This window comes from Macrobrachium nipponense, chromosome 26 (genome assembly GCF_015104395.2).
Source record: "Macrobrachium nipponense isolate FS-2020 chromosome 26, ASM1510439v2, whole genome shotgun sequence".
Taxonomy (NCBI): Eukaryota; Metazoa; Arthropoda; class Malacostraca; order Decapoda; family Palaemonidae; genus Macrobrachium; species Macrobrachium nipponense.
The window spans coordinates 33,061,187-33,077,924 of record NC_087215.1 but is presented as its reverse complement, the minus strand read 5'-3'; the positions used below and the strand labels follow the sequence as shown (position 1 = coordinate 33,077,924).

Below are 16,738 nucleotides of genomic sequence, written 5' to 3'. Positions count from 1 at the left end.
CTTCGGATATCAGGTCTCTGATAAAGAATGAGAGGCCGTTCTTGGAAAGCGGACCGGAAGGATTCTTGACTGAACACCAGAGGTTACTTGAGGAGGCCTTGATCTTCTCTGTTTTCTCCAGGTAACACCTCAGTGCTCTGACTGGGCAGAGAGCTCTTTCTTCATCGTCTTAGCTCAGGATACCAGTTAAACTCCTTATACGAAAAGACCAGGACCATGGCTTATTAGGATCCTCGTTCTTAGCTAAGCGGCCTAATGTGAAGGAGCAGATGCATTGCCCTGCGAGAATCCGACTCTTGTATCGATAGCTTGTAGCTCGCTCACGCATTTAGCTGTAGCTAACACTCTTAAAACAGTGTCTATTGTGAAAAATCCTTGAGAGGAGCAGACTTGAGGGGCTTGAAAGGAGGGCCCGTAAGCTACTTCAATACTATGTCCAGGTTCCAGGAAACCAATGTCGACTTCCTCTGCTTGGAGGTGTCAAAAGATTTCAACAGGTCATGAAGGTCTTGATTAGTAGAAAGGTCCAGATTACGATGCTTAAACACAGACTAAAGCATGGCTCGGTAACCTTTAATCGTGGAAGATGAAAGGTTCTTAGAGGTTCTTAAATAGAGAAGAAAATCGGCGATCTGAGTTACAGATGTCTCAGAAGACGAGATGTGATGTCTGGAGCACCATCTACGGAAGACTGTCCATTTTGACTGGTAGACATTACTAGTAGACTGGCATCTGCACCTTGCAATTGCTGCCACAGCTGCTCTTGAAAGGCGCTTCGCTCTTGACGAGTTTCCTGACAATCTGAAGCCTGTCAGATGGAGCATGGACAACCTTTGGTGGTACCTTCTGAAGTGTGGTTTTCTGAGAGAGAACTTGAGAGAATACTTTTAGTGCCGTGGAAAGACCGAAAGTGGAAGACCTTCCCTTGAAAGACAAATCTTAGAAACTTGATGTTGGATGAACTGGCATATGTAGATAAGCATCCTGCATGTCTAGGGTGATCATCCGATTGCCCGGATGAATAGATGACATGACTGACGGGCTCCTTTCCATTGTAAACTTAGTCTTTTCTACGAAGCGATTGAGAGCGCTTACGTCTAGTACCGGTCTCCAGCCCCCTGATGTCTTGGGAACTACAAACAGGTGATTGTAAAATCCCTGGGAATGGACTTTATTACCTCTTCTATGGGCTGTTTCCGAAGAAGGGATGACACTTCCTTTGCTAGGGCCAAGTGTTTTTTTTAATCCTTTTGAGTACGCCGTCAATGCGATAAGCGATGAGACTAAAGGAGGGGTCTCCGAGAAAAGGATGCAGTAGCCCTCCTTTTATACCCTTACAATCCACGGCGTCTGCTCCTCTGCGAGCCCACCTCTCCCAAAACTCGAGGAGCCTGGCTCCGACTGGGACATGAAGGACCTTGCTCACTTGTTTGGATTAGACTTGGTGATGGAGTGCTTCTTGATAGACATCTGATGGAAGCGCAGGTTGGAGCAGGGTCTTGAATGAGATTGTGGTCTCATAGCGCCAATGGGGTGCTGCTGGAGTCGGGAGATGAACTTTGGACGAAAGAGCGCAGACAAAGAAGGCTTGGCACGAGATGATTGAGTCAGGAGGTCCTGTGTTGACTTTTTCTGCAGGTCTGCAGCTATCTGCTCTACCATGGCTTGTGGAAAGAGGTGAGAAGGGTCCATAGGAGCAAAAAGCAAAGCCACCTTTTACAAGGCTGTAACTCCCTTCGATGTGAAAGAACACCACAGCAGTCTGAAGGTGAAGAGAGACGAAACCTCCGCTGCACCATCACGAACAACCTTATATGTGCACAAAAGCACGCTGTTGAAACAAAGTCAACCGTCTCTATGGTGTTCTCAATCTTCTTGGCAAGAGCGCCCACCATTCAGTCAAGGAAGCTGAATACCTCAAACCCCTTGAAGAGGCTATTGACGAGGTGATCCAGCTCCTCCAATGAAAAGAAAACCTTGGCAGAGGCAAATCCTGCATGGCGTGAAGAGTCGATGAGACTAGAGGAGGCAGCGACTCCCAGGGAGGGGCTTTCTCCAGTGACGTAAGGCCTATGGAACCTCTCGATAAAGTGGGAGGGAGGATGCGTGAACGTCGCCTTCCCTTGTTCCCTCTTCATCGACAGCCACTCCTTCACTACCTTCTACACTTTCCTGGAGGAAGTGGAAAGAACCATCTTGGGAAGGAGAGCAAGTTCCCGCAGACTCTTTAACATCAGGAATGAAGAGGCTGGAGATGCAGGAGGAGGAGAAGTGAAGAATCCAGGATAGCTCTCCAAGAGGAAGCAAAGTAAGGCCTTTTATGCAGTCAGCTGGGCCGAATCTTGAACCCCTTCTTCCTCATCCTCCGAAGAAACTGGTGAGAGATCGTCTGCTGTCTTAGGGGAAACTCGCACCGTAGGAGATTTCTTTACGTAACTCAGAATTTCTGCCAGCTGTCTTTTCAGCAGCTGAGGTCTGTTTTTGTTGAAGTCCTGAAGCAGAAGAATCCGAAGGGGTAGGTGCAGAAGGGGGAGTGAGCATCACAGGAGCGGGAGCAGGCAGTGTGTAAGTGAGAGTAAGCAAAGCAGGAACAAGAACTGGTGGTGTGGCAGTCAGTGATGGGACGCACTGTTGATGGAGATGGGAGCTTGCCAGGACTGGGCTCTCGAGAGTGGGAGCGCATCCATCCATACATTTAGGTGATAAGTGCTAAACATTGGACTTCTGATATTTCGAGTCCCTGGGAGATGGCAGTACAGGAGAGTCCCACAGGTGCAAAGGTAACTGCAGTTACAAAAGCTAAAGGGTCAACCCCGAAGCTACACTGGGGACTCTGGAGCTGCATCCCGCACATGCCTCTTCAAAGGCCTAGAGGCGTTTCTGTAGCATCTACGATGCCTAAGATCATACTCCGCGTTGGAACTTGATGATAAGCAGCGCACATCCACTGACATGCCTTTCCAATGGCAGTCGGTCATGTCCTGGGACTTTACAACAGGACCAACAGAGGGGATGGCAGCCCGTGGGCAAAAGACCTTTGTCTAAGAGAGCTGACGGGACGGGCAACCACCTCCTCCACTGACACTTCACTTTGCACTCTATCATTACTAACTTTTTCCACATTATGAATGAGGCCCCTAAAGGGATGCTTCCAACTCTGCAACAGAACTTAAAACTAGATTACTCTGGCATCAAATTTATTGTTAATCCTTGACTCAAGACTGGCAATGGCATCGGGTTCGGAAGTATGGGAGCTGAGCACTGAGTGGGAGGAAGGAGAGAAGGAGGGCTGAGGATAGGAGAAAGATTATTTCCAGGAGTAGAAGGAAGAAGCAGACCTTTTTCCTGGCTTCGGCTTAGCTAATCTTCTTTACAATTCTCATTTCTAAGAAGAGGGGTCATGTGTATTGAACCTCCAGTCAGTTCAGGATTCTCATATCTCCCCAAGTGTAAGTCTATCCTAATGTTAAGACAAAATGTTTGTTCTGCATATGAACAAACAAATTTTTTATTAATTTGTATTAGTTATAGCTATCAAACCTGAGGTCTTAACATTGACTGCCTACCTTTAGCCACCCCTCATGTAATCCTAGGTTGGAAGAAAGACATTAATATGTTATGGGGTTAGAGCATGGTCGCTAACCAGCTTCCACCTCATCTATGCTTTAGATGTCAGATGCCACAGATTCCTTGCATATATAATTTTTTAGTTTTTAGCTGGTTTTCAGGGGGTCCCAAAAGACTTATCCTAATGTTAAGACCTGAGGTTTGTTAGCAATGAAAAATACAATTTTATATATGTGGAACAAACCTTCGGTCTTAACAATAGGATAATCTTCTAGCACCTGCTGGAAACGGTTAGAAATAATCAAAGATTGTAAAGCAAGGAATCTATGGCACCTGGTAACCCATATGTTGGGGGAAGCTGGTCACTGACCAAGCTTGGGACTTCGTGATGCATCAGTCTTTCTTTGACCGCCTTGATGAGAAGCTACATTGCGCCCTCCTTCCCAAGTTGGTTGCTTTGTTTGCCCATTATTTCTTTACATTTTAGTGTGTGTCTGTCTGTCCGTTCTTTGATCATGGATTCCTCCAAGAGTTCCAAGCCCCATCAATGTATGTCTGGGAGTAGAGTGATTTCCATGTTCCAGTTTTTTGGCTTTTGTTACAGATCCCCATTTGACTTGCAGTAGGTGCTGAGCGAATTTTTGTACCATCTCTAATCTGTACCCGGAATGTTGTTCCTGGTCTATATCTCGGTGGAGAGCTTTCTATAAGAAGAGGGAACAATGTAGGGTGTCAGCTTGTCCGTCTTGGGAAGGTTTTTTGCCTCCCCAAGTGGACATTTTGGCTTCTTCCAGTAGTCCTCCTCCTGCATCTTTTGTTCCTGTATCCCCGTCCTTTTCTTCCATTGATTTGTCTTTGGAAGTATTGGGCAGTGCACAGGATAGTTTTATGTTTAATGAGGCCCCCTCTCTTGTGGGAAAAAATTACACTCCCTCAGGAGAGGAGGCTCCCCCTCCAGTTACCTTTGTTTCAAATTTGGAGTCCAACAAAATGGGGCGGTTTAGGGTGTCACCCTATTTGGATGGTTTGCCGGCACATTTCTTGTCTGCTTGCCAGCCTCCCACAGATCCCACCGACAGTCCCCCTCCTCCTGGCCTACACTACTTTGGTACTTATGTTATGCCTTCAAGCAGGCTGGAGCTGTCAACAACGTCATCTGCTAGGTCCCTGCTTATCTCCCCGCCAGTGAGGCCATTGGCTTGTGCTGCCATCCCCAATTCATGATGTCACTCCCAGCTTCCACTCGCCTATGATGTCGACTGCGGTGTCAGTTCTCCCTTCATCTCAGGCTGACATCATTACCATCCATACCATCCATGTCTTGGTCATCTATTCTGCCTCCCTCGGAGACGTTTTTTCAAGCGATGTTCGATAAACTGGACTCCGTTTTTCATTAAGAGATATGCAGTTCCCCCTGTAAGAGATAGTGTAGAAGGAAAGAGCCTACCCCTTCCTCCTCTCTTAGCAAGAAGTGTCGCAGTAGGAGAGAACCTTCCCCCACTTTATCTCCTTCTCCTCCTACTCGTACAAGAGTCAGACTTAAAGGATTCAGGACTTTCTTGTTTCTTCTTCTGAGAATGAGATGAGTGTTTTGCCGTCTTCTACTTGGACGTATCTCTCCATTTCATGCACATGTACATATGTGTTCCAGTTTGTGATGGCTCCCCATCTCCACAGCTTGTTAGAGTTTGCCGTAAGGATGATACAGCACCAATCAAGTGTTTAAAGTTGCCTTCCACTCAGATGTCTCCTACATCTTCTGGGATTTCTCATTACGAATGTGTGAGTAACGATGACGGTTGAGGATGTGAGATGCTTTGTGTCCGTGGATGTGCATCCCAGCCTTCTTCTCCCAAGACAACTAGACTTCCTAAGTCTCCTTCCCCTCAGTGTTCCCGATAATGTGTTCTCCATTGAGAGATGTTGACCTTCAAGGTCAGTCTCCTCCCTCAAGACCCTCTCGTGCTCGTGGGTATTATCCCACAACCGTGGATGTGATTTGTTACACAACTGTGAACGAGTGCATTCACACAGCTGTGTGAGTCTACTCACAGCCGTGTATGTGATCCATCTCAGGACAGGGTACATGAGCCTTTGCATGGACGTGTATGTGGTACATCGCACGATCATGCTCATAGTTTTCTTCAAGACACTGTTCCTGATGCATCTTCTGGCTATGTTCTTGAGCCCGATTGCTTGTAGATTTCAGTCGTTCGGGATACCATTTCTTCCAGTGAGAAACGTGATAGCCAGCTCTGTAGGGAGACCTCTCCAGTGGCTTTAGAAAAGGACAAGGTTCTTTCTAGACCTTCCTCCTCACATCATCATTCTCCTTTGCTGGAGTCAGAGGAAGGGGAGAGCAATTAGTAATTTCTTTTTCGGAAGGTTGTTGATCTCATCCATGAGTTCAATAATCTTGAAGGGAGGACACCGGCTCAGTCTTCGATGACCCATACTGGTATAGAAGCTTTGCTCGGCCCCAAGTGGGATTCTAGAGCTTCGTTCGAGTTCCCACTTGCGGGACATGCGCAGTCTGTTTTGAAGCAGATTAATGATCTGATTTTGGATAGGGATACCTCCCTTCGGCCAGTAGGTCATCTAAGTTCTCTCTCCTCTTCTCCTGCATCATAGGAAATATTCCATTAACGTTGTTCAGCTGAAGCCACGCCACCTTAATAATGATGTGATCTGCCTTAAGCCTGGGCAAACTCTGGAAAAATAAGGTCTGAGTGTCTGTCGTTTTCCTTCCAGGAAGCCTCCACTATGGAGTCTACTCTTTCCTCCATCTTGTAGACTGTGTTGTGATTAGACTTAAGGTCCACTGCAGTAGCCAAGATAGCCTTGTGCCGTACCGAAAGTGGGTCTGTAAGCTCTACCTCCTTTATCAGACTCCTGCAGTCTGGGGCCAAGGTTATTTCTTACCCAGGCCACCTCAGCGGTACTTTGTGGGGTAACCTTCTGGCTAGAGGTGCTACGGCCTTATCAAAGGTAGCAGATGCAGTAGATTCGGAGTCATTGTCATCTCTTTGTAATGGGGACCTCCTAGAGTCGCAGTTTCTCTTCCCAAGAACGTAGTTAGAGGATTCGATCAACCATAGGTGGGCTGATACTAGACTAGTCCAGCTGGCAGTTTCAAAGTTGGAGGTTCATTCTAATACTCCTCCACCTCAATGGCATGATAGACAGTCTCCCCCCAAGAAGCAAACCAAGTGTGCATCTTCTGTGAGGACATTTCAGCCTTCTACAGCTTCTGAGTCAAGACAACAACAACACACTTTTCAGTCTCGCCCCTACAACTCAGGCAGGGGCACTAGAGGCAGGGCAGAGGGGGTCGTTGATGGAGAGGGTGCCTCTCCCTTTCTGGTCCCATGGGTCGGGATATCCCTTGAAGGCCATTGGGCCAAATGGTAATTGCACGGAGCAGAGAAGTGGGTAGTAGGTGTCCTTTGGATTGGATATCTCCTACCTTTCAACTTTCCTCCTCCTCTCTCAGACAAACCCTTCTTCCACCCGATTTATACTTGGAGATCTCTGAAGTTACACTCGGAGATCTCTGAAGTTCTTAGCTCTTCAAGGCAAAATTTTGAAAATGGTGAACAGGGGTGCAGTGGAAGAAGTCATATCTTCTGGTTCCAAAAGCCACAGGCGGTGGAGCCCAGTGATAGATCTTTCCACACTGAACCTATTCATTAGGGAGATGAGGTTCAGGATGGAGACTCCCTGGACGGTTCTGGCAGCAGTAAGGGAGCACAACTTTATGCTGTCAATAGACTTGAAGGATATGTATTTCCAGATCTCAATTCACCCTTTGTCCAGGAAGTTCCTTCACTTCAGCCACAGAGAGCAGATCTTCCAGTTCAAGGTCCTTTGCTTCGGCTTGACTACAGCCCCGCAGGTATTCACAAGGGTCTTTGGCCTAGTCTCAAAGTGGGCTCATGCTTAAGGGACTTATCTACTCAGGGATCACCTTCTTAGGTTTTGCAAGAGCCTGGGTATTGTGGTAAAACTGGAGAAGTCCAGTCTAGTCCCCAGCTAGATGATTCTGTATCTGGGTATGTCCATAGATAAAGTAGCGTCGAGGGTTTTCCTGTTGGACCAAAGGTTACAGAAGTTAAGGACGGTGGCATGGTCCCTCCTGTCACAAGCCAATCAACCAGCTCACCAGTGGCAGGTTCTGCTAGTTATCTTGACATCCCTAGAAAAGGTGGTCCCTCACTGTCAACTCCACCTATGTTCTCTTCAATGGAGGTTGAAGGAGTTTTAGTCCCCAGCGGGCAAATCCCCTCAACAGCAAGTACCACTTTCAGATCAGGTGAGAAGAGACCTGCATTGGTGGTTGGATGATCAGAATCTTCCAATAGGAGTCCCTCTACTTTCTCCCCATCCAGATTATCTCCTGTTTTCGGATGCGTCCATTAATGGTTGGGGTGCTCATCTAGAGGACCTTCTGGCTTTGGGTGTCTGAAGTGCGAGGACAAGTGCCGAGGACAGGAAGCTTCACATCAATGTCTTTGAGCTAAAAGCAGCCTTTCTGGGACTCGAGGAGTTCCGGGAGAAGGTAGAGGAACATTCAGTTACTGATGTCGGACAATACCACAGTGGTAGCCTATGTCAACAAACAGTGAGGGCTAGCGTCTTGCTACCTCCACTTCTTGACAGTAGAGGTACACCAGTGGGCAATCAAAAACCCGGTGGAGCTCGTAGCCAGATACATTCCAGGCAAGAGGAATGTAGTGGCCGACAAACTAAGCCAACAGAACCAAATCCTTGGCACAGAATGGTCCCTACATCAGGACATTGTGAACAGGCTCTTTCTTCTTTGGGGAAGGCCCATGTTAGATCTCTTCGCTGGAGGTCTACATGTCGGTAGTCCCAGATCCTCTGGCACTAGCAGAGGATGCCCTACAACATCATTGGGGCGATCTCAAAGTTTACTCCTTCCCTCAGTTTTGCCTGATCCATCAAGGCCTGAACAGGGTAATGAGCTCTCAAAATCTCAGGATGACCTTAGTGGCTCCCCTGTTGCCTCAAGCAGAGTGGTTCCCAGACCTGTATCTGCTTTCAGAAGCACCAAGGGAAATTCCCCCATGGCATTCCCCTGTGGTGTCACCTTTGCCAACCTCATGTGGAGAGGTCCTACCAGTCAGTAGAATCCCTGTATGTATCTCCTGTGAGCAAGAGGATTTTCTAGCAAAGCAGCGGGCCACATGTCCTGCTATCTCAGGAGGTCTTTGTCGGCAGTTTATCAGGGGAAATGGGCCGTCTACTCTGATTGGTGTCGTCGAAGGGGTTTCTCTCCACTCGGAACCTTTGTTCAGCATATAGAAGACTTTTTCATCATTTTCAGGGCTGAGAAAGGCAAGTCTGTGTTGGCTGTTACAGGGTTGTACTAGGGTTAGTTTTATGACTCAAGGGCATAGACATCGCTTCATCCTGGGAAATCTGTTTGGGAGTTTCGAGCAACCTGTCCACCAAAAGAGTTGAAACCTCCGACTTGGATCTGTCCCTTGTCCTCGGAAGTCTCACTTGAGCTCCATTCGAGCCCTTACGTCGGTTGTCAGACTAGTATCTGACTCTGAAAACAGTTCTCCTGTTGGCCTTGGCATCCTTGAAAAGAGTTGGAGAACTCCATGGCCTGAGTTATGATGTGAAACACAACAGGGGTTGGGGGTCTGTAGCCTTCGAATTTGTCCTGGGATTCATGGCCAAAACTCAGAATCCCTTGGTGCATGATAACAGGTTTGCTTCATTCTCAATTCCCTCTCTGAATGACTTTGTGGACAGTGACCCGCAGGAACTATGGCTTTGTCCAGTCAGGACTGTGCGCTGCTATCCGAAAAAAACTCTCCACCTTAGACCTAGGTGTCGAAGACTTTTTGGCAGGAAGGAAGTTTCCAAGAACACAATTTTCTATTTGCTACAAGAGGTGATAACTTGAGCGCATATTCCTCACTCCCTAGTTCTGTTACACAGGCTGTACACCATAGGGCACATGCCACAAGAGGCTTAAGTGCCTTCCTAGCTTTTAAGACGAACATGTCTGTTCATAGAGTTTTGAACACTGGTTCTTGGTTACGTCAAAGCACGTTCACTTTCTTTTATCTGAATTATATTTCCTACAAGTCCTTGGACATGTTTTCTTTGGGCCCTTTGGTGGCTGCCCAACAGGTGGTGTAGCTCATCTAGCTCCTGACAGGGCAATTTGTATTTTACCCGAGATGTTTGTGTGTAAGAGAGAATGAGTGAGTTGGCTGGTCTTTTCTTTCTCTTTGTAACTGTCTTCTTCCTTTGGGCTGGTTGAAGAATAGACACATCATATACTGGAACTGGTGACAAGTTAGTCTGGTAGTCATATTGATGATAGTTATTTGCTGTGTTCCTATTCAATAGACAAATCTACTTCTCAGTAGCATATTCTCCTCCCTCTAGCAAGGGAGTGGGAAGTGGCAACAAATCCCTGTGGCTTAAAAGGCTCGTTACTGGAACAGACAAAGTTCTCCTTATCTTCTACGAGTGCAATGAATCGGGCCATACCACATTGTACTGAACCCAGCAGACTGAGTTTTTTATTATTCGTCTTCCTGTTCTCTTACAGGCTATGACCCCCTCCTTTAGAACTCGTTCTTCTAAGGATGGTCGGGTTGGCTGAACCCCCAGCCGGTTCAGGGTACTTCTACCTCCTTCCAAGTATAAGTCTATCCTATTTTTAAGACCGAAGGTTTGTTCTGTGTATGAACAAATGGCAAATTTTTAATCAATTTGCATTTTTCATTCCTTACAAACCTTAGGTCTTAACATTATACTGCCCTCCCCTAGCTACCTCTCTCGTGTACTGGGTTGGAAGAAAGACTGATGCGTCATGAGGTCCCAAGCTTGGTTGGGGACCAGGTTTCACCTTGTATACATATGGGTTGCCAGATGCCACAGATTCCTTGCCTTACAATCTTTGATTGTTTTTAACTGGTTTCCAGCTGCTGCTAGATAATCCTATTGTTAAAACCTCAGGTTTGTTAAGCTATGAAAAATGCAAATTGATTAAAAATTTGCCATATTAATTAAAAATTTGTCATTTAGTTAAGTTGTGGTTTACTTATTTATTGTGTTTACCTTATATACGTTTAAAACTTGTAAAATATTAAGAAATATATTTAATTCATTAGTGTGGGGCAAACATTACAAAATAAGATAGCCTACACCATCATGGTACAGGTTTGTCATTAGAAGATTTCATTTTTTATAACAGTATTATGTATTAAGTTTCTTGTTTAGGTGTTAGTATCAGTGTAAAACGTGTCATTTTAATAAAATCTGATAAACAAACGTTGCTGAAGAACATCTGAACCCCCTAAATGTTTGAGATAGGGATGTTTTGAAGGTCTGCTTTTATGAACGCTGCACATGTATGCATTCATATTATTTGACATATGCAATTTTATCTTTCTTTACAGAGTGCCTCAGGAGCCCGCCAACTTCTGAAACACATTGACTCAAAACTTGGGGAGCCAATTGAAGAAAAAGAATACGGAGGAAATTGCAGGCTCTTTGACCATGAGGCCCCAAATGACCCATATCATAATATTTGGGTAAGACATCAATTTAGTGGTCTTTTATATTCTTTGTGACAATATTGTACTAGTTATTTTAATTTAAATGCAATATTTTTCATAAAATGTGCTTTTGAAGTCACATATTCTGTGTATTTAATAGATCATGAGTACTATAATTGATAGCAGTGGTTGTAGAAGCCATTGGTGACTATGACCTATAGTGTTTATATAAAAGAATCTATTGAGTTCCCTTTCAGCCTACAGCTGTATTGTTTTCTGCCTTTTACTTTTCATCTGTTCATTTCTTTCTAGCTAGCAGTCTAGCTTCTTTAATTATCTTGCTCCAATTTTTACCCTCTATTGAGCTAAATAGGCTGACAACTGGCACTCCAGAACAATGTTTTAGAAGGGACACTAATCAGGTTTCCCATCTTCAAACCTCTTAGACTAACATGACTTTTTATCATTTAAGAAATATCTCAAATAACAGGAAATGTGTCTTATATAAATTTACCTTGGGTAAAATTGCCCAAAAATGAGTAACCTAGTGATGCATAGTGGCATGCAAGGACAAATTGGTAGTTGTTAGTGGTTCCTTAATAACAACCAATTTTTGTTTACTGTGAAACATTTTTATACAAACAAATTAATCTTAATTTTGTTCATGAAACTTACCTGTCAGATATATATATAGCTGTATTTTCTGAAGTCCGACAGAATTTTAAAAACTTCCGACACACGCAGTGGTCGGCCAGGTGGTTAGTACCCATTCCCGCCGCTGGGAGGCGGGTAGCAGGAACCATTCCCATTTTCTATTCATAATTTTTCTGTCGCCGGTGCTGAAAACACCTGTTTTCAGTACCTCCGTTTAGGATTTTGGAAACTTCATTGCCGCTAAGTATCCTAATTGTCTTTTGATTTATTTACTTGGATTTGTGGGATTTGTGGCTAGGCATACGCTATCTTAAATTGATTTGAATTTGATTCATTTTTGCATAAAATATCTGAATCTAGTTAGGCTAGTTTCAGACGGGGTTTGTCTGCAAAGATAGGGTGTGGCTACCGAAAGCTTCGGTAGATCCGCCATTCTGTATGTACGAGGGGTATGGGTCTTGCTTCTTTGTTGAGATTTGTCATGTAAGGAGTGTGAGACTTTGTCTATTCCGTAAGGAAGACGTATGATTCGTATGTACGCAATTAATCAGTAACAAAAGTCAGGGTAGTGAACCTGCTAACCTTCCTGTAGACTTTATTTTGCCTAACCCTGTAGTATGGCCTACGGGCTATGAATATGTTTACGAGAGGTGCTCGCTCTCTTCATTGCTGTGAAGTGCTACTTCTGTAATTGTTACTCCTAACCCTGCAGTGTTGCCTTCGGGCCCTAAGCAGATGTCTGTAGAGGAATTGCCCTTTCTCTGATACTCTTTCGATTCGTAACTTAGAATCGAAAGTGCTTGCTTTAGAGAGTAAAAGTGTAGTGCAGAAGTGCAGTGATTCCCCTTGTGTAGTGGAGGGTGCGTCAGATCGGCCTCGTTTCGCCTCTAGGCCTGGACCTCTGCTTGACTCCAGGACCCGGGAGGGAGCATGTCGAAAGCCTAAGGAGGGTTACAAGGAACCCCCACCGATCTGGCGTGCCTTCGGCAGTTTCTGATGAAAATCCCCAGACTGCCAAAGTGCGTGCGCGTGCACGAATCCTGAAGGATTGCTTCTCATCCTCCGAAGCGTCCTCCCCGTGCAGGGGTTGGAGCTTTCGGAAGGACTCGCGCCCTCTAAATAGAAGCTTTATAGAAGAGGACGCTTCACGTCCTCTCTCTCTCTCTCTCGTTATGCGTTTCAGTGAGAAGTAAGAAGGCGAACGTCGCCTGAACTCGTGTCCGTCTTTCCACCGAGAAATACGTAAAAGAAGTCATAGTAGCAGGAAGCTTTTGAGAGTGGACACCCGGGACGCTCGGATGGACTCCAGGCGCGCGCGGGTGCACGCCAAGCGCGCGCCAGTGGACGCCGAGCGCGCGCGCCAGTGGACGCCGAGCGTGCACCAGCGCACGCCAGGTGTGTCGCCTGGCTGAACGTTTCTGTTGAACTCTTCAAGCTCTTGTTTCAGATTTGGGCCTAAAGAATTTTTACCTCTACCTTCGGTGATACCTTCTACCTCACCTGCAAAGAATGTGAAGTAGGCAGTGCTTCGGAGGAAGCTTAAAGTGAACAGACAACTTCTTCTTCGAAACCCAGCAAGACATCGGGTTTCGTGAATTCAAGAGGTCTCTGTCAATTAATATTGCTTTTCTCGCCATAGGTCTTGGATGGATGTTAAGGAAGATCTCGTTTGCTCTACCGCAACCTTTGCCATTCTGCCAATAAATTTAAGTTGCCACTACCGCAGTCAAGACTTTGCGATAAGGCAGTTACGGGTTATGTAAGGCTCGATGTCCTGCACGTCAGGACTCTCGGCAACGTTCAGTAGGATTCTTGCAAAGGCACTCATCAAAAGGACGCTCTTCAGGAAAGCGCAAGACGACTTCCTTTGCCATACTGCCAATAAATTTTAAGCTTAGCAGGCATTAGTTGTGATACGGGAGAGGAAGCTGGTTGGAGAGTTTCTTCCTCTTCCCAGGATAATTTTGCAAGCTTTTTAGCCCATCTGAAACGGTTTTTCAGATGATAGATTTTGTTAGTTTCTAGTCGGGACCTACGCTGCTGAATGAACATCGTCGTTCTACCTGCCGTAAGCCCAGTCTCTTAACAGGATTCTTGCCCCTTCCTTGTTTGAGACGGGAATCGGAAAAATTAAATGCTCGACTTCCTGGATTACGTTTTGTCAATTCAGTGACTTTCCCCCATTGACAATATACTTTCGTTTGTCAAGTAAGTGGGTATCCCCCTCATTGACAAAATATCTCTTTGTCCCGTAAATGGGTTAGTTCTCATTGACAAACATCTCATTAACTTGATATTGCGTAAGCGAATAAGCTCTTATTGACAAGATTCGGAAGAGCTCTCATTCGTCATTCGCAGACTCGTACAAGAAAGCAGACTTGTAGGCTACGTCAATGAACGCTTATGTCCAATAACAGAAGAAGCTTGAGCTGACTGCTTCGATTCTCTTAAGTTTTGTTCATGAAACTTGCCTGTCAGATATGTATGTAGCTGTATTTCCGAATTCAGCTATATATATGTCTGCCAGTAAGTATGAAACAAACTTTATTGTGATATAATTTCATATTTTGCCTTGCGTTATTTTACTTCTGGTTGTTCAAGTCATATACGCTTGCTGTAGTTACCTCTTTCGGATCGCAACCGAGAGGTCTATTGTTGCCTATTTTAAGGACATTTAATCGTTACTTATTCCTGCAGCCTTCCAGGAGTTTCCGATTTATCTTTTACCGTTGTATGGTAGTGTTCTGACGACACAAACGCATCTATATATTTAGCGTTTCGGTTTCGCTTAAATATACCAGCTTTAGAGTCTTTCGCTCAAAAAATAACGGACCTCCCATTTTTCGTAGAATAGGGTAGCTGGCAACCCAGACATAAAGTTAAGAGACGACGTTCGTAAGCTGCTGGCTGCTGCTGTCACGCTGTGTCTGTCCTCCAGTCAACCGAGCCAGTAACAGATCGTGCGCTGTCATGCGTGTAGGTTACGTCTCTCTCTCCTGCGGGATTGACTGACTAACCGTATCTCTGTGCTGACGGTTACGTCTCTCCTGCGGGATGACTGACTAACTGTATCTCTGTCCTACAATCACGGACTTTAGCCTACGATTGAGGGGATTTCTTACGTGAATGAATAAACGTTGCATTCGTTTGCCTTACTATGTTCAACAGAGTTATCTCTTAATCCTTTCGGTGCTCGTTACCGCACGGTATGGAACTACGAGTCTACCGCAACATTGCACTTTTATTTGCTCTCCTGCTTAGGCAAAGCGCAGCCTTATTAGGGAAGTAAGCATACTCGGGGAGGGAATGGATGAGCTTGCTGTGGGACCATTTTCCTTCCTAAAGAAGTTTGTTTCCCCGAATAGACTGCAATTCAGACCACAGTTTTTTCCTACCGGGAAACTGAAATATTATTCTAGATCTAGGAATGATTCTGAACATCTCTCAGTGCGTCTATCACCTGAGGTGATAGAAAGAAGGTGCCAGACATCTGGATAGGGTTTCAGATGTCCTGGATCTTAATCTGAAAGAAGTAAAAGCGATTCGGTAGTCCCTCCAGTCCTCGAAACGAGTTTTTGGGAACCAGTGGTCCAGAATTCAACTCTGATATTCCACAGCTCTCTCATATCTTAAGAAGTATCTTCTCTCGGTCCTTGTTCGACTTTACAAGAAAGAGCCTATTATAACAACAGGCGTAGAATGTAACGATCCTCTACAGGTTCGTTACAGGATTGCAAAAGTCCGTACGAATCGTCTCGATCGACGGCAGCAACTATTCACTGCCGAGTGGAATCTTTCTTTAGAAGTAAATTAGAGAGTTGTGTAGACTTTAGGGACGCCCTTTCATTCTTCTCTTCGATATGTTGAGGACGAAGAGGCTTCTTCTTCTCTGCTCCCTTATTCTCGATCCGGATCGGTACCATTAAACGCCATCCTATGATATTGAACGGGGATGGATGTTTAGTCTCTTTTCCCCTTTTTTCAATCGCTTAGGAAAGTAATAAGAGGATTTATGACGTCACAGGGAGCGACAATGACGCTGATCGCCCCATGTTGGCCTTCAGGATCCTGGATTCACAGAGGTCACATCCTTCCTAGTTCACTTTCCAAGGACCTTTTCGAGGAGAGTCGGTCTACTCTACTCGAAAGGTACTATAACCTCTCCGCTCTGAGTCTGACTACGTTCAGACTATCGAGATGTTGACAGGAATAAGATTACCGTCTTCCATTTTCGTCTGAAGAATGGGATAAGCTGGCAGTCACAACTATTAAAGAATATGCAAATATGTTGTTGACGGCCTTTGGGCTCAGAGATTTGCGTCTGTCAAACAACAAAGCCCTTCACGATCTATGAGTTCTGTGGAATCTCGAAACTCGCTCACCATCTACTTTTTGTCTCACCTGTTTTCTCGGAGTCAGACACTCGTGTGAGATCAGGCGACATATAGTAGCCCTGAGTTTCTTGTTGACGAAGTCGGTTGCGTTTTATACACACCCCCGATGATCGTGTAACATGAGACCAGGTTGGACTGTCAGGCATTCTTCCTTCGGGACTGAATTGCCTTTTTGCTCCTCGCTCCTTTCTCCTGGCACCAGAAGCTCGAGTCAGGAGTTGATTCACAGACGACGTTGGGTTGCGTTGATACACCCCAAGGTTTGCTTAGATTGAATCGCCCAGGCAGTCCAGACACTCATCCTTCAGCGAAGAATAGTGCCTTATGGTCTTCAGGGTACAGCCTTGCTGTCCTTGATTCGTCTGACTGGTCAACTGGTCGGTCACCTGACTTTAGTACAGACGGACTGACTGTGCATGTCCAGATCGAAGCTTTCAATATGGAACTTAGACGTAGTCTGAAGTTCTTGATGTCAAAGCATTCGAACCTCTCCTACCTGTTAACTTCTTGCATGTGATCAGGAAGGCCTTCTTCTAACCACCCTAGATACGACAAAGAGGGTTAGTGAAATTTTAA

The 16,738-nt window shown here is 45.5% G+C and overlaps 1 protein-coding gene across 3 annotated transcripts in view; it reads left to right on the top strand.

The window, feature by feature from the left end:
• The window catches only part of LOC135200165 (phosphatidylserine synthase 2-like), a 180,857-nt gene that overhangs the window by 87,064 nt on the left and 77,055 nt on the right, over window positions 1–16,738 (top strand). For all 3 annotated transcript variants that reach the window (XM_064228523.1, XM_064228526.1, XM_064228524.1), the window contains one exon: window positions 11,016–11,150. In XM_064228523.1, the coding sequence (XP_064084593.1) occupies window positions 11,016–11,150 (135 nt within the window). The remainder of the gene's footprint in view (window positions 1–11,015; window positions 11,151–16,738) is intronic.